The sequence below is a fragment of the Ananas comosus genome, linkage group 14, assembly GCF_001540865.1.
Source record: "Ananas comosus cultivar F153 linkage group 14, ASM154086v1, whole genome shotgun sequence".
NCBI classification, from domain to species: domain Eukaryota; kingdom Viridiplantae; phylum Streptophyta; class Magnoliopsida; order Poales; family Bromeliaceae; genus Ananas; species Ananas comosus.
Genome location: NC_033634.1, coordinates 999,572 through 1,025,177, shown reverse-complemented (window position 1 = coordinate 1,025,177; position 25,606 = coordinate 999,572). Strand labels below are relative to the sequence as shown.

General features: G+C 36.1%; 2 protein-coding genes across 4 annotated transcripts; both read left to right on the top strand.

The window, feature by feature from the left end:
- Nucleotides 7,206-18,231, top strand: LOC109720179 (myosin-4). The gene is made up of 8 exons (XM_020247093.1): nucleotides 7,206-7,335; nucleotides 10,118-10,203; nucleotides 11,247-15,551; nucleotides 15,699-15,941; nucleotides 16,045-16,203; nucleotides 16,772-16,930; nucleotides 17,094-17,243; nucleotides 17,475-18,231. The coding sequence occupies exons 2-8, from the start codon at nucleotides 10,144-10,146 to the stop codon at nucleotides 17,721-17,723; spliced, it is 5,325 nt and encodes a 1,774-aa protein (XP_020102682.1). The 5' UTR covers nucleotides 7,206-7,335; nucleotides 10,118-10,143; the 3' UTR covers nucleotides 17,724-18,231.
- Nucleotides 19,306-24,386, top strand: LOC109720180. 3 transcript variants are annotated; one of them, XM_020247094.1, is made up of 6 exons: nucleotides 19,307-19,624; nucleotides 21,187-21,754; nucleotides 21,839-21,982; nucleotides 22,197-22,437; nucleotides 22,949-23,476; nucleotides 23,694-24,386. In XM_020247094.1, exons 2-6 carry the CDS (start codon nucleotides 21,266-21,268, stop codon nucleotides 24,122-24,124), a joined length of 1,833 nt encoding a protein of 610 aa, XP_020102683.1. In that variant the 5' UTR covers nucleotides 19,307-19,624; nucleotides 21,187-21,265; the 3' UTR covers nucleotides 24,125-24,386. The 3 variants fall into 3 exon arrangements, with proteins under 3 accessions (XP_020102685.1, XP_020102683.1, XP_020102684.1); XM_020247095.1 differs by having other exon boundaries at nucleotides 19,308-19,624; nucleotides 22,976-23,476; XM_020247096.1 differs by lacking the exon at nucleotides 22,949-23,476 and having other exon boundaries at nucleotides 19,306-19,624.

The window sequence follows — 25,606 nt, the reverse complement described above, 5'->3', positions numbered from 1 at the left end:
TAAACATATAAATATATATATATATATATATATATATTATTTTTCAGTATAGTCATTGCAAAATTCATTACACAGCTAATATTATCTATATAATAGCAAAATAAATTATTTTTGAGTTACTCTTCTCTACAACATGTAACGCAAACTTTCTACAATCCCACACACAGGGCGGCTTTTACTAAAAAACGCAACGCAGCTTCAGCTTGCGTAGATAAACTCTAGTATCTGAAGGAGAAGTGGATTAACTAACAGTGGGGGTGGGTGGGGATGAGTACAAAATATGAATGGAACCGCCCTTTATTCCATTCCTAAAATAGACTTATCAACTAATGGAAATTGTTATTAGGATCCTGTCACCTCCTGTGGGAATAAACTCTCGTTTCTGGTAACGGCGCAGTCCCCTTCTTAAGTCTCATGTTGCAACTTGGTTTCTGTACAGTTTTACTCCAACTCTCCTAGTTCTGAGAACTTTCATATACAGGTATCACTCTTTTCGCGCTTCTGCAATCTGCATCGACGAGCTCTTTAGATTTAAACGTATAAAATTTACCTGAACTATGGTCTGTTTTAAATCGACTATCTAATCTTTCACCGAGCCTTTTAATTTATTTGATTTGAACCAGTCAATGACATTGTGAATTCAATATTTAAGCTAATTTCTTTTCTTAATAAATTCATAATCGCGAGAGCCAAAGCGTCATTGATAATTCAGAATCAAACAAGTTGAAAAGTTGGATAGCCGATTCATAATGGTCTATAGTTTAGATAAGTTCGGTACATCTTTACTAATTTTTAAAAAAAATTATAGAAATTTTTTTTTTTAATGCCCTTTGGGATCAAACATTAAAAAAAAAAAAAAAAAAAAAAAAAGTTCAACATGGGATGCTGAGACGTAAAGGAGTGCACGAATCAATTTTGGGCCCCACCTCACAGCTGGAAAAGCCCACCGCCCTAATCCAGGCGATGACAAGAGGCGAACTTTTCTCTTGACGCATTTGCCCCTACGCCTCGCCTTAACTACGACCATGCCCTCCTTCTATATGCGAGGGAGGGATGGTCGCGGTGGTCAACTACTGGTCGTCATATTCATAAAAAAAGAGAGAAAAGGGTATTTTCGTCCAACAAAGAATGCGAGGGCCCCACGCCCTGCGCAGAGATGCGCGCGACCAATGAAGGAGAAATTGGTTGCGTGAAATTGGTCCACCATGTCACCCATGAACCCGCATTTTATTATATTAATAATAACATGCTTTTCAGGTGGAGGGGTCTATGGTGGACTGGGTCTACGCAAAAGACCCTGGCTAGCGTGACAGGGTGGATTATGTCAATTTTATTATTCGTAATTTTTCAGCTAACACACATATTTATGCTAATATTGTTGTGACATGTGAGGAGGTGAAAGAGGTAGAAACTATGTCAATGTTGTGGGGTTCATAGATGTTAGGTTAGTTTGAAAAGAAAAAAAGAATTAAAAGGGAAAGTTGAATTAATTGGACGCGTCAAATCTTCTATATTGTTGAATTCAATTTGGTTTGCCTTGACTTTTAGATATCTGAAATATAAAGGAGTTGCAAAATCTCCGAATTCGTATATATGAACAGTGCGATCGATTTACATTTTATATATATTATTTAAATATTTTTAAAATCTAGTGTAGATATTACAGTATTATTGGGCAATGCGTTAAATTTATTCTGGAACGTCATAAATTTATTCTTTTAAAAGGAATAAGAACTATCCCAAGTGTGTAATAGAGCACTAGATTACAATGACATTAATAGAACAATATTTATTGTTAATAGAGCAGATGTATTAAATTTAAAAAAATTCAATATTTTTGAAATAATACTATCTGTACGCCCTAGCCTTTGAGTGGATGAAATTACTCTGCTAATCTTGACAAATTTTTTACTTTTACAAAAAATTATTAAAATTTAGTAAAATTTTTGGATGGTTAAAATATAAGATATACGTAAACTCCAAACGGGAGTGTACAAGTAGTACTTATCATATTTTTGTCCTCGGATTGATAGTAAATGCTATTATTCATATCACTATTGTGGTATTATTTATCATGGTACAATGTGCCAAAAGTATTGCAGATGAGTTGGTTTTAAAAATACGGTAGATTACTAATAATATAAACTAAGCTAAAAATATAAAAAAATGAATTATAGTTCGAATTTGGAATTTCAAGTACTAGTTATCAAATTTTTAACCAACTGTATTAGGTACGACCAGTTATTTCAAATACACCATTAAAGTTTTGTTGGAAAGCCGAGATAAGTTATCTAAGAAGAACTTTTGCAGTATATAAAAAAGAGTTTGAATTTTCACTTACGGGATGATTTATTTCATTCAAAATAATGACTTGAACGTCGAATATATTTTTCAGTTCTAAACATTTGATCACGCTCATTATCTACCTAATATACAAAACTTTTAAATAAATTATAAAAAAATAAATCAAAAAATAAAATTAAATCAAAAAATAAATATTTTGTAACAAAAAGATAAGAATTTGGAATTTTAAAAAAAAATGGAGGAAAGAGACAAATCAAGCATTATTTTTCTCGTGGTTGCATTCCGTCATCAAAAGCTTTTCCAAGGGGCGGGCGTGGTCGGTTTGGTCGGTCGCCACCACACATCAAAAGAGTATGCGTACAAAACCCTCTGCACACTCGAAATGACAATTTTGCCCCTCACCTTCCTTTTTAACTCCAACTGTGACACACACACACACACTTAAAAAAAAAAAAAAAAAAACCATTTATTAGAACCATTCCATAGTTATATAAAGAGTCCGGCTTAGGGACACAAATGGATCGGGGTTGATGGAGCTCCCGCACCTATCAGTTCGGAATACAATGGTAAGTGTGAATAAAAAATATAAAAGAATATAATTCGTCTCGAATCTGTTCCGATCTGCCAAATAAATGCAGCGTGAGGCGTAAGACCCTTTTCTTTTTTCAATCCGTCCCGATCCGTTAAAATTCGTCAAAAATTCGCTCCCGTCCCGATCCATCCCGAACGAGACGGTAAGTGGGAGCCAGAAATAAAATAAAAAATAACGTGTTCTGAATCCGCCCTGCCCTGACCAAAAATAGAGTGGGAAGTAGGGAGCCCTCCCGCCCCGTTTGCATTCCCAGTCCGGCTGGAGTGCTTCTAATAGCACCAAATATTTGTTACTATCAAATTTTTCACTATTAAATTTATTCTTTTGACCATTTCATCCGTAGATTGTACTATTCAACCAACCACTCACTCAACCTTATAGGACCACTATCATCCTAACCGCCCATCCCTTCATCTAAGGGCCGACAACGTGACTTATTGTTATTAGAAACATTCCAACCTAAGTAGTTATATAAATTGTGAAGGTAAAAAGTGGGTAATCATACGTGTACAATAATATACATGTACAATAATATTATTGTACGATAAGAAAAATCATTTAATTTAAATTTTATCATAATAATTATTCGATTATAAGATAATTTTTGTAGCGTCGCCTAAAATGGGCTCTTTTTAATTTTATTTAATAGCACGAGATAATAACTCTTTATGCTTTGCGCCGTCTCCTTATCATGGACATAATCTATAAACAAGTTTAACATTCCAATGAGAATTTGGTGCAATTAAAAAAAGAATGTTTGTAACCCATGACTTGGTATGCATAATTGCATATCTCAAGAGTAAGATATCTACAAGCAACTTCAATCTATATATAAAAAAAAAGAAAACCAAAAAAAATTAACAACTTCAACATTAGTATTATTAGTGGTCCTTAATAATATATATATCTTTGTTTTATGCTATTCATAGTACCATATCGATTTGCAGATACATCAACTTACCATAAAAACAATAATTTAAAATATCCAAAATATTGTTTATAATCTTATTTGAATCTAATTAATTGGGTTCTTTGTTCTAACTATTTTTATCACAATTTGTATCATTAACTAGTAAAAGCTTTTCAACAAGTTTGTTTTTTTTTGTTTTACAGTTCTCAATTATTAATATAGTTTCATTTGGAAAACACAATACTTATATAATCTCTGAATAACTAATTATCTTTTACTAACAATTACGCACATATATATCATGCATGCATTTATTCTTCCTTCATGTTTTTTTTTTTCATTCTGTATTTATTATTAATTAAGATTAGATAAAACTTAAATTGGAAACATTTGCAAAATAATTGGTTATTTCAGAAACAATTTAAAAACAATTATGCTTCTAGAAGAACGTGGAAAGAAAAGCCAAATATGCTTCTAGAAACATAATTTTTGATTTTTTTTCCAGTTTAGACTATTTTCTAATTTTACTATACTTGCTATTAACATTGGAAAGATTAAGGTCAAGGTATTCGTCTGGTTGGTACTCAAGAAGAGAAACGCCACAACCGATAAACTTCTAAAGAGAGGGTGGGTGGATGACTCGACATGCGTGCTATGTGGGTCAGAAAAGGAGTCGGTGGATCATTTATTTGCCCGGTGCGTCTTCTGTAAGTTTCTCTTAGGGTTCGTTTGGATTGACGAATCTGTAGATCCAACGTAAGTCAAGTGCAGTAGTGTTTGAGTTTCTCTGAAGTGTGATTATTTTTTGGTTGTTTGTTTTGACGTAACTCGTATAGTCTGAAAGTTAAATTCAATTACTTCTTCTGTTTGTTTTGATGTAACTTGGTGCTGGTGAAATTAATTTTGTGAGTTCCGTTGTTTGTTTTGATGTAAGTGGATCCTATTACCTCCTAAATATAATGGTAAATTTATCGCTATAAAATTTAACTTATTATATAATTAATTTTTTTATTATTATTTAAAGATAATTCTAATTTATTATAAATAAGGTAATTCTAATCTATTATAAGGAAAGTAGAGTTTATGTTTTACTGTTTAATAAATATTTTAGAGAAGGTTGAGTGTGGTGGAAGTCGAGTTCGGCACTTTAGAGAAGAAAGTCGAGAGTAGATGAAGTGGAGGTCTTACGTAACTTGAGTTACATTATATTTTTCACTTACACCAAAACAAATAACGGAAGTGATGGAATTCACTTACACCAAAACAAACATGCCCTTAGTGTCGGGAGTGGACGAGGTCCACGATCAAGATCTGGGGGTCGACGTGAATCTAGTTTGGGATAGGTGAAGAAACACGAAGGGTGTTCACCCGAAGAGAAACAGACTTACCGATCTGGTGGGCAGTTGGTGGACCATTTGGAAGGTAAGGAACGACTTGATTTTTAGAAGGATCCTCCCGAACCCTGAGCAAGCCGTCCTAAAATTTAAGCTAATAGTGCAAGAGTGGGACCTTCTTCTCCCTAGTTAGTGCTTTTTTCTTTTTTCTTTTTTCTTTTTTCTCTCTCTCTAACGTGCCGTCCGGGGCCCCCGCTGTCCCACCCTTATAGCCTAGTTCATATTTTCAATGAATGAAGCAGGTAGCTTGCTACTTTTCTCTCAAAAAAAAAAACATTAGAAAGATTAAGAAACATACAAGATCTTTGCTGCAGTTACATAGATATTTGGCTACTATGTATTTATGCCAGCTATGCAAGAACCATTTTTTATTATTATTAATTTTGTCGCCCACTCCGAGATTCGTGTTGCCTCACCTCTGTCGTTCAGTTCACCATTCTCATGAATGAAACTGCTAGCATGTTATTCTTTCCTCAAAAAAAAAAGAAAAGATACTGTACTCCTCTCAATTAAATTACTATTCTTCGGTGTGTTTTGACTTGCAATAGCGTGCTTTCATATCTGACGACAAAGTCATTTTTCTATAACGTTCACACCACGTATACGAGATTGATTGTAGATAAATTATATCTGACATGTAATGAAGTGATTAGATGTTATAACCTTTATACCCTTAGCACCATTATAGTAGGCCTAATTTAAAATTTTAACAGACAGCTTTGAGTTTCTTAGTGGGTACGGGTTAATTAAAGCCAAAATTTTAAGATAAAAATGTACAAAATATATCTGAACTATGCATCATTTTGATATAGCTATCTAACTTTCATAATTTTTTATTTTACTAGTCTTTTTGATTTGAATTAGCAAACGGCAACTTGGCTTCAAAATTTAAACTAATTACTTATTTTAATAAATTTATAATCGTAATAATTATATGAAATATACGAACTAAATCTGTACAAATAAACGACGGACTCAAAATTTAAAGTCAAAGTATCGTTGGCTAGTTTAGATCACATAAATTGAAAGGTTAGATAGTAAAATTAAAGTTTTGAAATATTAAGGCTTAATTTGGTATTGAGATTCATCTGACGCTATTAGATAAAATAGAATTGACGTAAAAGCAAATAGGGATATGCTTTTGTATTCTTCGGTAGAATCATAAAAAATATATCGTAACCAACTTATCGCGATACACAGAACGCGATATTATGTACGAAAATAAAATATGGTATTTTTTTCAACGTACTTTCTCACCGCAAACTCTCTGCAGTGCCAAACAAGCATAAATAGTCAAATCAAAATGGTTAATATATTATTACTAAATTTTAATTTGAAAGCTAAGGGCAATTTGGGAATATAAGTAAACAAACATAAAAAAGGGTGAAGTTCAAATATCACCCGTGGTTTCACGCTTTCCCACTTTACTATCATGTGATTTAAAGTGTATTAATTTGGTACCCTGTGATATTATTTTTCTCTTTGTATTATTAATTCTACTAATATTTTTTCGTTAAATTAATGATAAAGTTAAAATTAAATTATACTAAAAAAATATTCAATAAATTTAGATAGAGTATCTGAAGTTTTTTGTATATAATTTAATAAAATATTAATGAAGAGGCTGACGAAAAAATAAAAATAAAATCATAAGGTACCAACTTGATATGTTTTAAACTATAAAATACTAAAGCGAGAAAGTGTGAAATTACGGAAATGGTATTTGAAGTTTACCCAATATAAAACCATTTTCCGCTGCAAAACCGGAGCGCGGGGGGCGGGACTAGGGGCAAAGTGGGAATTGCGGCGCACGCGACGATTCCTACACCTGGCCCACCGATACTGCGAAGGTGACCCCACCACCACCCGGTGAGCTTAACACCGTTACTTTTTACGCTCCTCCGCTTCCTCCCCCGCTGTGCTTTGTAATTTGTAAGCGTGGGTGGGCCCCGCAATCAACTCCGCCAACTCAGCTCGTATAAGAAAAGAGATTCCCTCTCTTTCCCCCCTGTCGCCTCCTCTCTCTCTCTCTCTCTCTCTCTCTCTACACACACAAACACACCATTTCCACCATTTCGTTGCGAGGACGAAAAGCAAAAAGCAATTACGAAGCGTGCGATCGCTTCGATCCGAAGGTAAGCGAGACGAATCGATCGGTTCGATCATTTTATTTTTTGTTTATTTTGTTGTTGCTGTCGATCGGTTCTTCGGGTCTCGTTTCCGATCATATTTGTTTCCGCTTTTTATTTGATTTATTTTAGATTTTTTTTTTTTTTTGTTTTAGTTTGTACTAAAAGCTTAGTAGCTAGTTGTAAGATCATAAACTGTTTTTTATTTTTTTTCAATCTGTTTTGGTTTTTTTTTTAGGGGATGTTTTTTTTTAGTATTTAATCCGTTTAATGATCTCTGCTTGTTGGGGAGAGTAATCCGATCGATTGTTTATGATGCTTTGTCGACTGTTTTCACCGAGTTTTTATGTGAACATCGATCGTTTGTGGCTTTTATTTATATTTTCATTTGTACTTTTATTCTATTTTTCTTTTTGTTTTGAAGATCCATCTTCGCAAATATATGTATAGTAAATTTCAACATTCTCCGCACACATCTCTCAAAAAAAAAAAAAAAAAAAATCTCCGCACACACTATAGATATTTTTTGATTCAATTCGTGCTGAAAAGAAGAATGAACTGCAGGTGGAATGCGTTGCATGTGGTAATAAAATAAAGTATATTTCTCATGCTTTCGCTCCACCCCAGTGGTGTACTATTGGCAGCCTTTTTAGTCCAGGGCGCTGTCAAATGTTATAGAAGTATCTAGAAATATATATATTTTTTTGAGTAAAAAAAAAGTATAGAATTTATCTGAATTATGAATTATTTGATATCAACTATCTAAATTTTTAAAATATTGATTTTACGATCAAATCTTTTAATTTATTTGATTTGGGACAGTCAATAATACTTGTAACTTCAAACTGTGAACTACTATTTACTTTAATGAGTTTATAGTTGCGAGAATTACTTGAAAGTATGCTAACTAAATATGCAAAGATAAACGACATATTCAAATTTTGAATTCAAAGTCCTGTTGACCGATTCAAATCAAACAAATTGGAATGCTAAATATAATAAAATGAAAATTTTGAACGGTTGGATAGTTGATTCAAAATAATTCATAGTTCAAGCCAGTTATGTACGTTTTTACTAGTTGGATAACTGATTCAAAATAATCCATAGTTCAAGCTAGTTATGTACGTTTTTACTTTTTTTTTTTTTGTTTAATAGTGAAAAATTGAGATTATCTCTTTTGATTAAATCCTTGTTTCAAGGGTAAATTGCACCACTAGTCTTCAAACTTTTAGCCAAATTTAAATTTTGGTCATCAAACTTTTAAATTTCCACGGTAATGGTCCCTAAACTCTTTGCTAGTACATGTATGTTAACTATTATAGGATAAATTATTGTCTACACCTAGTGTATATATACATATATGCACCATACATTCATTGACTATTATATATGCACCATACATTCATTGACTATTTTTTTTCTGCATACTTCAATCCTGCCACTTATTAGTTAAAATTTTTTTGATATAAAAGTTAAGATCTTTACAAGGTCCCAAGTTCAAAAACTAGTTACTTCAGATTTTTAGTTAAATTCATTTCTGAAGAAAATGAATGAAGCGGATAGCATACTCCCTTTCTTAATTTTTTTCTATTGAAAGTACGAGATGGATGGAGAAATGATAAACTCTTGATATATGGACAAACAGATAAACTGGGTGCAACCAATAATTTTTAATCTACTGTAAAAATTAATTAAAATGAAATACTTTTAAAAGTTGAAGCTAAATTGAAGCCGGGACTAGTAGTGCAGTCTAGCCTTGTCAATGCAATTTACAAGATATGTTATTTTTAAGGAAAACATGCAAAATATTTTACTCTCGCAATTTCTCAAAATACTGAACAGAGTACATATTTTTCCATAATTTCAAACGAAGGCATAAACTTATCACATATTTCCCCATATTTAGGGGCTTGTTATGCTATTCTATTGAAATATCTTTTTTTGATATTATCTGTTATTCTGTTTCGACTATACTGTTGTAGTAGTTATCCTTTTGTCTTCTAAGTTAGCCTGAATTCAAATAAACACTCTGTTCTGAAGGTTCCACATAGAGTGTTACCCATGAATATATAGCGATCTATTCTTTCATCGCAGTAAAATTTATGGATAATCCTGTATTATTGGAATATTAAGATCATTATATCATAGGTGTAAAATGAACAGAGTACATATTTTCCCGTAATTTCAAACGAAGGCATAAACGACTTAAAAATGTTAATTTCGTTATCACATATTTCCCCATATTTAGGGGCTTGTTATGCTATTCTGTTGAAATATCTTTATTTGATATTATCTGTTATTCTGTTTCGACAATACTGTTGTAGTAGTTATCCTTTTGTCTTCTAAGTTATCCTGAATTTAAATAAACACTCTGGTCTGATGGTTCCAAACGAGTGTTACCCATGAATATATAGCGATCTATTCTTTCATCGTAGTAAAATTTATGGATAATCCCTGTATTATTGGAATATTAAGATCATTATATCGTAGGTGTAAAATGAACACTTAATTTTATGTCCTTTTTTTTTATAAAGGTGTTTAAGTGTAATGTTCAGAGGCTAAGCAACAATATTCGTTCCCCATTTTAAAAGGGGTGAAATCATTTAATTCAGATTGGGTATCATGTTCATTTGTTGAAGTACTGTTTTTTTTTTTGGGGGTTACTAGTATGCCTTTTGTCTACTTTTATTATGTATTATTATTATGGTTATCTAGCATGAGTATCTACATAACAAATGATGACTAATGGATTGGATAACAGTTATTTCTTCTAATTTGGTCTTTGCAGAGAGGATTTGGTAGTGGGTTGTTGAAATGGAAACAGAGGCAAGTCCTGGAATAGTCGATATGAAGCTACTTGACAAGGATGCGGTGGTAATACCCTAAACTCTTAATTCAGCTTTTTATTATCCAGATCATGCTTAGTTCCTCACATGTTCTTGGTAGAGAATGGTTTTGGTGATACGGGATATTAGAAACCTGACACATTGCTTTTGGTGATATTCATTTTGCTTGTTTTCGGTCCAAATCTGTTTTCTAGCATCATAAAGTTTTACTTGATAACTGCCTTATTGTTGTTCAGTTACTGATTTCACATTCGAATTCATACTAGTATTGTAGTTTTCATTTTTTGGGATCTTCATAATGAAAATTTCTCCTCTTTTTGCTAAAGTTCTATATAGAGTTCTGCATGTACTTTGTAGGCCGATTCATGAGCAATATGTTTGTTGTCTACTCATCATGATAAGACATCCTATAACTCTTCTACCTTTGCCGCATTTTTACTACAGTAGTTACAGTAAAATCTTACCCTAGATTTTTGCCAACTAGATATGGATTTGTCTTATTTAAATAGATCTAGACAAATTAATTTACTATAGTCTATGAATAAGAACTTAAAGAAAAACCAATAAGTGAGAGATTTTGCATAACATTAACTATCTTCGAAATTTCGAATGTTGCTCAAGCTCTGACATGACTAGTTCTGGGGATGGCATGAGCTATCTCCGAATATTCTCAAATCGGAACTGTCCTATTACTTTTAAACTAACTTATGCAATGCAGCAAATGCATGAACTTGTATAAATTCTGGTTTACTAAAGGTACATGCACATTACTGCCTATGTAATCATAATATTTCACCAACTCACTATTCTTGTGAGCTGCCATGTAATTTTTCTTCCTTAGATTAGAAATAATTACATTGCTGTCACCGTTGCTGGATAAACAAGTTGAAGCCCTATGTGAAAACTGACTTCTTTGAAAACATGATAGGCTGGTTGTAGGGAAAGAAGATGTGTTAATAGTAAAAATTAAATTAGTAACTTTTGCCTTTCTTTTATTTCTTGTGTGGTTTCGTATATATTCTCTAAATATCAAGACTTGGACTATTCTGTGCAACAAAAATTTCACCACAGGTACATGGAGAGGAAAAATCAATTCTACTTAATGGCACTCAAAAGAAGGAAGTAAATAAAGAAGAAGATGACGATGAGACTGCATCAGATGGGGAATTTATAAAGGTAGAGAAGGAACTGATAGACGCGAAAGAACCCTTCAACTCCGAGAAACCAATAGAAGAAGAAGCAACTGCAAATCTTCCAAGTGACAGTTCAAGCAATGCAGCAACAAGGACCATTCATGCAACAGAAGAGAAGACGGGAGCCATTGAACCTCCCATGCCAAAACAGGAGATTGATTTTGCAAAGCGTATTGAAGAGCTTGAATTTGAAAAAAAAGGGATGAAAGAGCAGTTAACAGAAGCAGAAAAGAAGCACAAGCTGCAGCATGAGTCTCTCCAAGAAGCACTAGCTTCTCTGGATAAGAAGCAAAAGGAGCTAGTTGAAGTTAAAACTGCATTTAATGGGTTGTCTAGTGATCTTGAAAACACGAGGAAGAGGGTAGAGGAGCTTGAAGCAGAGTTAGGATCATCGACAAGCAAGATGAATAAACTTGAAGAGTTCCATAAGGAGAGAAGTCAGCAAGCAGATTCAGAGGCGAAGAGGGCTTCAGAGTTGGAAAAAATGCTAGAAATGGCAAATTTGAATGTGAAGGACATGGAAAATAAAATAGGTAATTTCCATGAGGAGATGAAGGGACTGCATGGCAAAATTTCAGAGAACCAGCGAATAGAAGAGTCTCTGGGAAAAACAGTATTGGAGCTTAAGATGGTTCAGGATACTTTGGAGCTTTCGAAATCTCTGGTGGCAGAGTTGGAGCAGAAACTTATCTCTAAGGAAGCCACAATCAATGAATTAACTCAAGAAGTGCAAGCTCAGAAGGCTTCTGAGCAGAATTTGAAAGAAAATTTGCTTGAACTAGAAAATCAACTTTCTGCCATGAAAGAAAATTTTCAAGAGAAGCTTGTGAACTTGGAACAAGTCACGTCAAAGCTAGAAGAGCAGGCGAAGGAGAGGCAAAGCATTGAAGCTATGTTAAAGAGCCATGAAGAGCAGATGCTGAGTCTACAAGAAGAACTAGCCGAAGTGATGGGTGAAAATGAAAGCCTTCAAAACACTCTTATTGAGCTTAACACCGAATTATCGACAAAAGAGGATTTGCATAGCCAGTTGGAGGCCAAGTTGAATTTAGCTGATGATGATCATACTAAAACACGATCACTCCTCTCTGAAGCATTATCACATAAAGAGGAACTTGAACAAAATCTGAAATTGCTCAAGGACCAACATGGCGAATCCAAAACGGCTGCTGATGCTGCAACACAGAGAATCCTTGAACTGGAAGCTTTAGTTCAGGCATCAAATGAAGCTAACGAGGGTGTGAAGCTGCAGTTGAAAGAGACTGAGACAAGATTGGCATCTGCAGAGAATAAAAACATGGAGCTTGAGGAACAGCTAAATGTCGCAGAGCTAAAATCAGTTGACGCAGACAGAGAGATAATAAAACTCAAAGAGAAAGTGATGGAATTCACGACTTTGTTGAGGGAAAGGGATGAGGAAATTACTGTCTTCAAGCACCACTTACAAGAGTATGGAGATAAAATCAGTCAGTTGGAACCATCTCTTCATTCTTCTCAGTCTAGGACATCACAACTAGAAAAAGAGTTGGAGGATCTTTCTGCAAAATATCAGGAACACCAGGGGCATGCTCGTTCGATACATCAGCGAAGTATTGAATTGGAAGACTTGCTTCATGTGTCACATTCAAAAGCGGAGGGTGCTGGAAAGAAGGTGGATGAGTTGGAGCTGCTCTTAGAAGCTGCTAACTCCCAAAAGCAGGAATTGGAACAGCTTCTGAGCACTACAGAATTGAAGTTTACCGAAGCTGAAGCAAAATCAAAGCAATATAGTAGTGAAATTGCCGAACTTACTGCAGAGTTGCAAGCTTACCAAACAAAATCAGCTAGCCTTGAGGCTGTACTACAAGCCGCGAGTGAAAAAGAAATGGAATTGATAGAGAAGATGAATGCAGTTACTGAGGAAAAGAAGAAATTCGAAGAATTGTCGAAGGGCTATGGAGAAAAACTTCGAGAGCAGGTGAAGGAAAGGCAAGCCATTGAATCTAAATTAGAGAGCCAAGAAAAGGAGAAGTTGAGTTTACAGGAGGAATTGGCTGAAGTTACAGAAGATAATAAAACACTTCAGGACACTCTGGTTGACCTTAGTAGTAAATTGAGAGAGAGAGATGAGCTATGCAGCCAGTTAGAGGCTAAGTTGGACCTCGCCAACAGTCATCATAATGAAACACAGTCGCTGCTCTCGGAAGCATTGTCACACAAAGAGGAACTCAAAATTAATCTGAAGTCTCTCAATGATCAGCATGGTGAACTCAAAACAGTTACTGAGACGGCAGTCCAGAGAAACCGTGAGCTTGAAGCTTCAGTTCAAGCATCTACTGAAGCTGAAGAGAGTGTCAAAGTACAACTCAGAGAAACTGAGACCAAATTGGCATCTTCTGAAAAGAAGAGCATGGAGCTTGAAGAATTACTAAGTCATGCAGAGCTCAAATCAGTTGATGCGTATAAAGAGATAAAAGAACTCAAAGAGAAAATGGCCGAGGTCACTGCTTTGTTGATGGAGAAAGATGAAGAAATTGCAACATCTAAACACCACCTAGAGAGGTATGAAGAAAATATTAGCCAATTGGAAGCATCTCTACAAACCTCTTTGTCTAGAACTTCGCAACTTGAACAGGAGTTGAAGGATCTTTCTGAAAGATATCAAGAACACCAGGGGCATGCTCATTCAATCCATCAGCGGAGTCTTGAACTAGAAGACTTGCTCGATGCATCACGCTCGAAAGCAGACGGTGCTGGAGAGAAAGTGGGTGAGTTAGAGCTACTTCTGGAAGCAACAAACTCCCAAAAGCAGGAATTGGAACAGCTTTTGAGCATGACAGAAGCAAATCTAAAAGAAGCTGAAGCAGAATCGAAGCAGAACAGTAGCAAGGTTGCTGAGCTTTCCGTGGAACTTGAATCATACCATGCAAAGTTGGCTAGCCTGGAAGCTTTGCTGCAAGATTCAAGTGAAAAGGAAAGAGAGTCGACAGAAATGTTGGCTTTAGTTACCAGAGAAAAGAAGAAATTCGAAGAACTGTCAAAGGATTATGCAGAAAAGCTTTTGGAATCTGAGAAGATGGTTGAGATTTTGCAGGGAGAATTGGAAACTGTTAGAGGTAAACTGGAAGATATGGAAAAGGATCTCGAGACTTCAGGTATCAGAGAGAAGAGTGTTCTGGAGAAGCTTAGATCTACTGAAGAAGAGCTGGAGCATCAAGGAAGGAAACTAGAGCATGTTCATTCGAAAAAGATTGATTTAGAAGCCCTGTATGAATCATTACTTAAGGACACAGAGCTGAAACTCCAAGCGTCAATCAACTTTAACCAAAAGGAGTTGGAATTGCACGAGAGGCTGAAGTCTCTTGAAGAAAAAGCAGCCTTTTATCAAAGTGAGGCAACTGAAGCTGCTGAAAAGGTGGCTTCACTCGAGAGAGATTTGGAAGCAAATGCATCAACATTGGCTACTCTTGAAAGCACTATTGCAGAATTTAAGGTGAAGATCTCAGAATCTGAATTGAAAGATCAACAATTATCATCTGAGAAGGATTTATTGGCGGCGACAAACTCGAAGCTAAGAGAGGAGTTGGAAACTACACAGGCCAAGATTGATGAATTTCATGAGTTGTTGAGCTCCACTCATGCGGAGAAAGAAGCTACTGCCGAACAGCTTGCTTTTCATGCGAAAACTATAACAGAGTTGACTGATCAACACTCTAGAAGCTTGGAACTCCACTCTGCAGCCGAATCTCGAGTAAGAGAAACTGAATCCCAATTGAATGAAGCTATTGAGAGGCTCAAACAAAGAGATGCTGAAGCCAGAGATCTGAATGAGAAGCTGCTTGCCCTTGAAATTCAGCTGAAGACTTATGAGGAACAAGCCAGTGAAGCTGCTGCCGTTGTAGAAAGCCGTGAGGTCGAGTTGGATGAGGCTTTCTCGAAAGTAAAAAATCTCGAGGAACTTCTTGGGCAAGTTCAGAGCAAGGCTGATCAGTTTAAATCTGACAATGAAAGTTTAGCTAATGCAAACATTAGTTTGTCTGAAGAGTTGGCATCAAATGAGAGGAAGCTGAATGAGTTAGAAACAACACTAAATGCTGTCATTGCAGAGAAAGGGGATTTGTCAGAACAACATAGCTTTTCGAGACAACGAATGGAAGAAACGATCCAGCAGCTTAGTTTGGAAAAAGAAAAACTCCAATCCCAGGTCTGTGAACTGTTGTTCATAATTTTAACTTCTCTTTTGTTCATATTTTGACCATCCTATTCTTCAAACTTTACGGATTAGGTTAGTTCTTATTTTGATACATTAAATCACTAGATATGCAACTTCTTAAACAATCTATTTTTGCAGATATCATCTCTTATGGAAGAGAATCACATTCTGAATGGCATGTACGAAAGTACGAAGAAGGAGCTTGAAGAAGTGGTAGTCAAACTGGAAGAAGAACTAAATGAAAGGAAGACGAGAGAGTTCTCGCTTAATGCTGATGTGGAAAATCTGAAGGCTGAGGTAGCAGAAAAATCTGCACATAAATTGCACATCTCAAAACTCGAGCAACAGTTCTCACTTTCTGAGCAAAGATTCATGCAAGAGGTAACTATTCTATATTTTAGTTGGTTTCTTTTTCTATTTTCACAACGAAAAAATAAATGACCATGAGACTCTGCCTATTCTTTCTCAATTTTATTTTATTCAGATTGAGAGCATGCAAATAGCATTTGCTGAGAAGGATGAAGTGCTAAGTGCAAGATCGAAAGAGCATGAAGGCGTACTCAGTGAAAAGGAGAAACTGTGTGAGCAGTTGATAGAATTAAGAAAGGAGTTAGATCTTGCTTACAAAACTGTTGCGGAACAGGTTTCTCTCTCATCATGCTATAAGAACATGACACTTGTCCGTTGCAAATTTTCTTAATAAAGAAGGCAGTGCTTATAATAACTTTCTGTGCAAGTAGTCAATTTTGGCTTGCAAAGGCAATCATCAAATGCATCACATATAATAGTTAGAGCTATATTCGTATGAATATTTTGCTATTTGCTATATATAAGAACTACTTTCATTTCACAAGAGAGAGAACTCTGGCATAGGCCTATAGTTCTTTGCTGGAGTGCCCGAGTGACATTTCCTTGTAGAAATGGAAATAATCTGACATTTTACAAGTAGGAGGTCATTGTAGCATCTTCATAGTGCTTAATAATTGATTGAAAGCACTTCTCGTAGATGTTCTTGTTAATTTGCCAACTTAGGTTCAAAATTGCAATTTGTGTTCTATTGGACCACTCCTATGCCGTCAGCAAGTAGAAACTTTTGATCTCTTATTTGACATGTTCTTTGTTTTCTTTCTTAGCTTCCTTTGAATTTAACAATCGAAGTACACTTTTCCACCTTCATCAGAAATTTTGTAACTCTAAATTTCATTTAACAGGAAGAGCAGGTTTCTGTAAGGGAAATAGAGTGGGAAACAGCTATGAAGCAATCAGCGGACGAGGTGGAAGCTAAGAATCAGCATGCTACAGATCTAGAAATACAAGTTGAATTCCTTCAACAGCAGTTGCAAACAACTGAAGAACAGTACAAAGAGAAGGTAAGATTGTCATCTGAATTAAACTATTCACTTATTCATCAAAGCAAAGATTCAGATGCTTTGCGAGTTAAATGTTGCTGGTTGTCAAATAACTTAGTGTATAAAAAGTGAAAGTTTGTTTCTCATAAATCAACCGACCTATTCGTTTATTTGGATTTGGCAGCTCACAGAAGAAGGCCAAAAAGTATCTCTGGTAACTGCAGAGCTTGATGATTTGAGAGAAAAACTTAGTCAAACTGCTGAATTAGAGAAGCAGATTCAGGATCTCGAGCAGAAACTGCAACAGGCTAATGCCAAATCTCGTGAAGCAAGTGTAAGTTCTCCACTCTGAAAGAATCATCCATTACTTACACAGCCCTGTAAAAATTTGGATTTCCACGGGAGTTTGTTTTGTGTTAGAGAAAGTTTTTTCAAAGAGGGGCACGTCTCTTAAGTTTCAGGGTATATGTGTAGGAAATTGAGTTTATATACATGTATAATAGATAGTTTTGCGAAAGATATGCGCCGCACTGAGAAATAACAACATTAAACGTTTCCTATGCAGGCAAATGTTGCAGTGGGTGAATCTGTCGAAATCGATTCAAAATCAAGAGATCGTAGTATAGACACATCAACACTATCACGAAGGACGCATAAGAAAAGAAGCGAGAAATCGCGTCATACTACGGATACAGCTTCAAGCACAGCGACACAAGCTGCTCCAGAACCTTCAGGATTCATGGCCTTCAGGTTCATTCTTGGAGTAGCCTTGATCTCCATCATCGTCGGCATCATCCTCGGAAAACGGTATTAGACATCACTTCTTTTAATTCCTCTCGTCAGTTCCGCGACAGCCAAGGAAGAAAATTTTGATTAAAAAAGCTTTGGCTGATGGTACTTATGTTAGTGTTACACCGTCGAAGTCGGCGGGAATTTATTTTTATTAAACTGCACTCGCTTTGAAGCTTCAAGGGTTCTTGTGTTGCAGATCTCTGGTCTGGGATGATAAGTTTTTTTTCGGGTATTGAGTTTTGAGTTGGGCTGGGGATTCTAGTTTTTGTTCAATTCCTACCCTTTGCAGGTTGCAGTGGGGGGCTGCATGGAGTGTTGACCTTTGTGGTTTGAGCATGTATTTATTTATATATTTCCTTGTAAATTTTACTACAATGCTTGCTACACCATTTTGATGATAGTGTTTATATTTGCTTGGAGATAAGAAAAAAAGGGTATTTGGGAAATAAAATTTCTTCAGCTTTTGCTTGCTGTCGTTGAAAGCTAATAGAAGCTCTTGACATTTGAAAGCAGAAGCTCTAATTTAAATACTTTATTAGTCAAATTGGTGTTTGGATTTTTCTTTTTCTTTTTAACTCAAATTTCTTGTAAATTAGGTATTCCATGGTATTTGAAACTTTCTAAGTTTGAAGCCTTGTTATGTATGTTAGAAAAGCTCATGATATTATTATTATTATTATTATTGTTATTCATGTTGTCGTTGTTGTCGTTGTTGTCGTCGTCGTTGTTGTATTTATTATTTATTTTTTTTCTTTTTTTTGTGGAATATAATATCACGCCCATGCATATCTTAAGACTATTCATTTGGGATAAAGTTTGTTTTTATGCTTGAAAAGAAGCCATTGGATGGTTGGTAACAGAAAATTTAATAGCTTTTTTCTTCAATCTGGATCAACATACTTTTAAGGTAAAACAGAACTTAATTAAGCAAAAAAAAGGGCGGCAAAAAAGAAAAACATAGAATTTTAGAGATAAAGCGACGCAAGTGAAAATCACACTTTGTTTTTTCTCCTAGACCAGAAACTAATAAAATTGGACTCTAATGAATCATGGATAGTGCTTTTAAATGGCCTATATACACGAAAGAGTCTATTTCTTAAGCATCCAGCGTTGCTTAAAAACTAACACCACATAATTTCTCAACAATAATTTATGATAGACCTCAGATACCAACAGTTGCGCCCCTATAAGATTTGATTTCGAACTTCAGATAAAGAAAAACATCTAATAACTTGAAAAAGTTTTATAAATTCACACCTACGCAAAAAAAAAAAAAAAAAAAAAAAAAAAAAAAAAAAAAAAACATAATTCTGGGAGTTTCAGAAAGGGGGCATCTGTAAACAGCTTGTTAGTGTTGAACAGTAACCAAAGTGGAAATCTGATTCTTTGAATACAGGAAGATCCCATAAGCAGCTCCTCTTTTCTACACTGTAAAGCACAAAGCACAAAGCACAGTTCCTCTTCTCCTCCTATCACCAATAGATCTTTACCTTTTTCTTTTTTCTTTTTTCTTTTTTCTTTTTTCTCCCCCTCAATTTTTTTTTAATTTATTTTTATAAGAGCCACAGGGGACTCCTTTGGGGGTGTGACTCCCCCCCCTCCCCCTCTCTCTCATCTCTCTCTCTCTCTCTCTCTCTCTCTCTCTCTATAGAGTCTCTATCCCTCTCTCTCCTCTCCGCAACCTGGGCTCTTCTGCTCCTGACGAACAGTGGATTCCCACCGCCAATTGGCCAAGTGGGCTTTGCTGTTGCTGTTGCTGTTGCGAATCTCCTCTCAATCCCCTTTGGGGTAAACCCCCCCCAAAAAAAAGGGAAAAAAAAAAGAAAAACCTTTTCGGAGCCCTCTCTCTCTCTCTCTCTCTCTCTCTCTCTCTCTCTCTCTCTCTCCCTCTCTCTACACTCTATTTTGAGCTTTGATCGCAAGGTAACACTTCTCCCCCCTCCTCAAACCCTCTTCAGTCGCATAAAAATCGAATTTTTCGACGACCTATGTGGTTATATTGGGCAAAGTTGCGATTTTTTGGGCGGTGTCTCGATTTTTATGTTCCTTCTTTGCTTCCTTTTGATGCGGGGCTTAGGGTTCCTTGTTCTTTTAGTTTGAGAAACGAGGAGTTTGAGTTTGATTTTAGATGATCCAGTTAAAGATGCTTTTTTCCCCCAAAAATCAGTACAATATTTTCTTACTAAGACATATATCCTTTTTCTTTTTTTTTTTTGCTTTTGTTTCGGGAATTGAAGGATGGGGACGAAATGCACAATTTGGGGTGTGCATAATATTCTGAGTCTGGAGTTTGGATTTGATCTTTTTTTTTTTGCTAAATAAAGCTGGATATTGAGCTGATCGCTTCTTAAGTTGGACCACTTTGTTTTTGTTTTCCAGCTTTGAAAGAAAATTCTCAAAAAAGGACTTTGTTTTTTTTCTCGATTTGACTGTTTCATTAGCATTCTTTTTGTACTCTGCTGATGATTTGTGGGGGCGAGAGGGAGCGAATAAAAATTTTACTTGTTTTTTAGGGAAAAAAAATCTACTGTTTCTATGTAGTTTTGCCTTTAAATGCTAGCTGTTCTTTAATTCATGCATAATGTAGTAAATAACTTGTAGTATCACTATGATGCCTTTTCTTTTCTTATTGTTTGCTAGCCTGAAATATATGTACTATTTTTTAAAAAAATATATATTTTGTTTTATGGGGGTTTTTCCCCCCCCTCTATGTTTGTAATTTACACTGCAAGAATCAGATCTGTCCTGCCACAAAATTTATGAGCTACTTTGTACATTTTAATTCTACTCTATACGTACATCATCTTAGGTTTATTGTGTTGAATATAAAATATTAAAAGAACATCGTTTTCTAGTACCTTGAGGTGTTGGAAAAGAAATATTTAATATGGCATCAGAGCTGGAGATCCCGCTCGCTTCATTTAATTTAATTTACTCTCATTTATTTAAGTTCACGTGTTGGGCCTATCAGAATGTCTCGGCCAAGCATGAGGGGAGTGTTAAATATAAAATATTAAATAAATCACCGTTCTCTGATAGCTTAATCTTTTGGAGATAAACGGTTGTTTCTCATTTTTTTTTAGTACTCAAAGGCAATCTATTCTTGGCTCACCTCCTAACAAGTCTAAGTTGATACGAGCATCCTATTCTATCTACATTTAAGACAAAATTAGAGCATACTATTAGCCCTTCTTTCCAAATTTGCATCTTAATGCTTCAATTCAGAGTTTGGTACCAGCGCTTGTACCAAAAACTTTCACCTTAACCATGAAGAAGTTGGTATTTCGTCTTTTATATTGTTGTATATATGATTCTCGCAATGTTCTTTTTTTGTTTGTGTATATGTTGTGTTTGCACTTGTTATGTAGGATTACTTTTAAAAGGAAAGCTTTGTACGCTAATTTATAAATGAACTGTGAATCAGATTTAATAATTCCATCTTCTGAAGTAGATAAAATGATCAAACTAGATTCTTCTTCTTTTAGGTTGCGAGCCCATACCCCGATCGTGGTTGAAAATTTTTATTTTTGATTAGTAGAGGGTCTGGTAAATAGTGTTCTGACGATGAGGATCTTAGACAATTTGGGTCAGCACTCAGGCTCAACGCAATCAGAAGAATCGGCATTAGACATGGAGAGAAATGCTTGCCATCACCACCTACTGCCCTCTAATGCTCCTTCTCCTCTTCAACCAATTGCTTCTGGATGTCAACACAACGAGGGTAGCGCTGCGTATTTTTCCTGGCCCACATCCACTTTATTGCACGGAAATGCCGAGGGCCGCGCCAACTACTTTGGGAATCTTCAGAAAGGAGTTTTACCGGGCCATCTCGGCCGACTGCCGAAGGGCAAGCAGGCCACCACGCTGCTCGATTTGATGACTATAAGAGCGTTTCATAGCAAGATCTTGCGTCGCTACAGCCTCGGTACGGCGGTAGGTTTCCGGATTAGGAAAGGGACTTTGACTGAAATACCGGCGATTCTTGTTTTCGTTGCTAGAAAAGTTCATAGGAAATGGCTCACACAGAGCCAGTGCCTTCCGGCTGCCCTTGAGGTGGGTAAAAGTTTCTACTTTCAAATCTTGATGGAGTTTTTTTACACCTGGTTTTACGTATTTACTCATATATATCATGAGCAGGGTCCTGGAGATGTTTGGTGTGATGTGGATGTTTTGGAATTTTCTTATTATGGTGCACCAGCCCCAACCCCCAAAGAGCAACTGTATGATGAACTCGTCGATGGCTTGCGTGGTAGTGATCCGTGTATTGGTTCAGGTTCTCAGGTACCTACTTAAGCTTGTCGACTTACGAGATCTTTTCATATGCTCCATTGGTTGGTAAAATTATAAACTCCGCTTACATGGTTTTGGTACAACTTTTAGGTCACTGTACTGTATGATTCTTTCATGCAATTTTATTGAGGCCGAATGTTTAAAATTGCCTACAACAAATTCGGCATCCCCTGGTTGCTTAGAATTTGCCATTCTTTCCGTGCAGGTGGCGAGCCAGGAGACTTACGGGACATTAGGAGCTATCGTGAAGAGTCGAACAGGCAGCAAGCAAGTGGGTTTCCTCACAAATCGTCATGTGGCGGTCGACTTGGACTACCCAAATCAGAAGATGTTTCACCCGTTACCGCCGAACCTTGGTCCTGGAGTTTATTTAGGCGCCGTTGAAAGGGCAACATCATTTATAACCGATGATGTTTGGTATGGGATTTATGCCGGCACAAACCCAGGTAACAAAGTTCCATATTATCCGTTTAAATGGCATTTACTATGTGAAGCTGGCTTCTCAAATCAGCAGCCCTTAGACGGAATCATGCCCATCTGAAGTGCGCCGTGCATTCCTTTTTTTTTTTTTCCCTTATATTCAAACTATAAAATACCAACCAATGTTTGAGATTCGCTTCTCTTTACTCTTTTAAGTAGTAGTTGAAATTTCAAACCTAAAAGGTTTTGTTTACAATCACATAACATCGGCACGACTCATTATCATTAATCAATTTGCTTATTTACAATCAACTTTTATGCGAATCTTGTGCTTGTAAATTCGTCCCTTTTAATCGGCTTCTTAATTATTCTTTTTGTTAAATGTCATTCTAGAATTCGCGACCCTGTGCTTCAGTTGTTCACCTACCCGACAAAATCAAGCATTTCGTTTCAATCAACTTCCTTCTATTTTGTTCTTAGCTTTTAGTTTAAAATTCTTATTCTTGTTTCTTGATTCCCGTCCTGATTCCCGAACATATTTCTTACATTACAATGCGCCCACAGAGACGTTCGTTCGCGCTGACGGGGCATTCATTCCCTTTGCTGACGACTTTGACATTTCCAGTGTCACGACCTCGGTAAAAGGAGTAGGTGAAATTGGCGACGTAAAACTAATAGACCTTCAAGCCCCAATCGGTAGCTTAATCGGACAGCAGGTTTTAAAAGTTGGTAGAAGCTCCGGTCTAACCACCGGAATTGTAATGGCTTATGCTCTTGAGTACAATGACGAAAAAGGCATTTGTTTTTTCACTGATTTTCTTGTTGTCGGCGAGAACCAACAAACATTTGATTTAGAAGGTGACAGTGGGAGCCTCATAATATTGAAAGGACTAGACAGGGAAAAGCCACAACCTATAGGAATAATCTGGGGCGGAACGGCTAACCGCGGGAGGCTGAAGCTTAAAAGCGGGCAGAGTCCTGAGAATTGGACCAGTGGAGTCGATCTGGGTCGGCTTCTGGATCTTTTGGAGCTCGATCTTATAACGACCAACGAACGCCTTCGCGGTTCGTGCTCATCTTACTTTAGATATTAGATTGCCGGAAATTTTGTAACATATTCCTATATGGGTTAAATTTACAACTGCATGTTGGGAAAAAAGCCGTCAAACTCTGTATATTTGGTTTCAAAACTCGCAAACCATCTTAAGGTCCTTTCAATGTTGTTTCATTTTTCTGCTTCATAACAAAGTGACTCGCCTTTGTTTTTGTCTTGTAATTGAAGATGCGGTCGAGGAGCAAAGGATGGTCTTGAATGCAGTGGCTAATTCGGCGGTCGCCGAATCTTCCCCTCCTCCGATGTGCAACGCTCAGAACGACAAGATTGAGGAGATCTACGAGCCTTTAGGCCTTAACATTCAACAGCTGCCCCCTCAACTCGGCTCGAATTCGGGAATGGACCAGCCCCTGATAAACACCGAGTTTCACGTGGAAACAGTCGAAGCTGCGAATAACGTCGAAGAGCGCCTGTTCATTCCGAACTTGATCAGCATGTCTCCCATGCGCTGCGCCCAGGGAAATTCGAAAGAAATGAAGAGCCTTGCGGAGCTACGGAACTCGTCTGACGAGGATGTTTTTGTTTCTCTCCAGCTGGGGGATCGGGAACATAAAAAGCTGCGCTCGGACCCGCAATCGAGCTCAGATTTGCAGGAGTGAGGAGGGGAGTTTTGTAATATATTGTTCGAGATCATTTTGTGGTTTTTCTTTCTTTTTTTCTCTTTCTTTTCTGGGCGTCGGGGGCGAGGTGGGTTAAAAACTTTTGTAAGTTATTAATCATCGAAAGAGGCGAAGCGCGTTGATATTGTTGATTCCTGAAGAGGAATTCGGAACCTTGCTGGAAATGGATCTGATTTCATTTTGTAAGCTTATGCTGTGAATCAAATGAGAAACCTGTCCTGGAACATCATCCTTCCTTTAATCCTTCCTCTCCTTTTTCGTTTTCCTCGTATCATTTTGAGGTTAGTTATGAAATTTCATTTCGAGCTCTGAGTGATTTGATATTTTTGCACTCTTTTTCTCCCTCCGGTGTCTTCATCAATTGCATTATATCAGTCACTTTCTCTGTCTTTATTTTCATCTGACACCTTAATTACACATCCAAACGGGCTCTTACTGTACCTGCATTAATTATTATCTATGGTAATTAATGCGACATCAATATATAATAATTTTATGTCAAAAATAATTTCTAGGCTTAGGTAATAAATAATAAGACAAAGAATTTGTTTGGCCCAGTCTTTTTTTTTTTTCTGACAGTAAAGGGCCCGTGATTTTAATAATCCAACACTCCACAATATTTCAATTTTTTTTTTTTTTTTTTCTTCCGACTACAGAGAGACGATAGACCGACCGGACGGACAGCGAGAGACTCTAAATAATCCAACAAAATTCAAGAATTTAAACAGTTTTCTCAAAAGCATATATTTTAAGATCCATTTGGTTCGTGTTGTGTAACATTATCGTGTGTTATCTCAGAGAAATACAGCAACAGTTATTTTTTTATTTTATCTCTGTGGATTACTACTTTTATTTGAATGATGATAGATCAGGGAGAGGAAAAATTCTAGAATGCAACGGGTATATTAGTGACGTGGCGTAACAAACCAATCAAATTAATCCTTTTAAGAATATATGTCCCATCATGATTGTAAAAAAGTATTTTTATTGTACTTTTGTTTGAAAAGAAGGAATGTGATTGACTTGTTATTGATGACGTGGTGCAAGTGTGGCAGTGTAGAATTCCTCTCAGGGAGAGAGGGGACCATGTCATTTAACTTGATAGATTGGACAAGACATCTCATGAAAACGCTGGTGCAGGCCTCAGCTCTGAACTTTTTTCTGTTGTCTGCAGTGCAGTACAAACAGTTCTCTGACTCTATAATTTGGTCTCTTTTGTTAATTCAAAATTACTAATCACCAATTACTATTTTTGGTGCTCCTTTTGATGCACAATGAGCCGAGCATAGTTCAAAATTTTCGTACCGTATGCAGAAGAGAGGAACCGTATGAGATGAAAATACAACAAATTTATTATTTTATTCTAATATAGATACGTTCTGTTCTTCAATTTTAATACCTCGTTATTATAATTAGAGCAATTTTTTTACTTATGTTTTAAAATTTTGTAAAATTATATGT

Bases quoted from the DNA above. Each gene is read 5' to 3' on its own strand.
- LOC109720179 (XM_020247093.1), top strand. From the start codon at position 10,144: ATGGAAACAGAGGCAAGTCCTGGAATAGTCGATATGAAGCTACTTGAC. The intron at 10,204-11,246 runs GTAATACCCTAA...ATTTCACCACAG, and splicing joins TACTTGACAAGGATGCGGTG to GTACATGGAGAGGAAAAATC. The intron at 17,244-17,474 runs GTAAGTTCTCCA...TTTCCTATGCAG, and splicing joins CCAAATCTCGTGAAGCAAGT to GCAAATGTTGCAGTGGGTGA.
- LOC109720180 (XM_020247094.1), top strand. From the start codon at position 21,266: ATGAGGATCTTAGACAATTTGGGTCAGCACTCAGGCTCAACGCAATCA. The intron at 21,755-21,838 runs GTGGGTAAAAGT...TATCATGAGCAG, and splicing joins GCCTTCCGGCTGCCCTTGAG to GGTCCTGGAGATGTTTGGTG. The intron at 22,438-22,948 runs GTAACAAAGTTC...ATTCCCGAACAT, and splicing joins TTATGCCGGCACAAACCCAG to ATTTCTTACATTACAATGCG.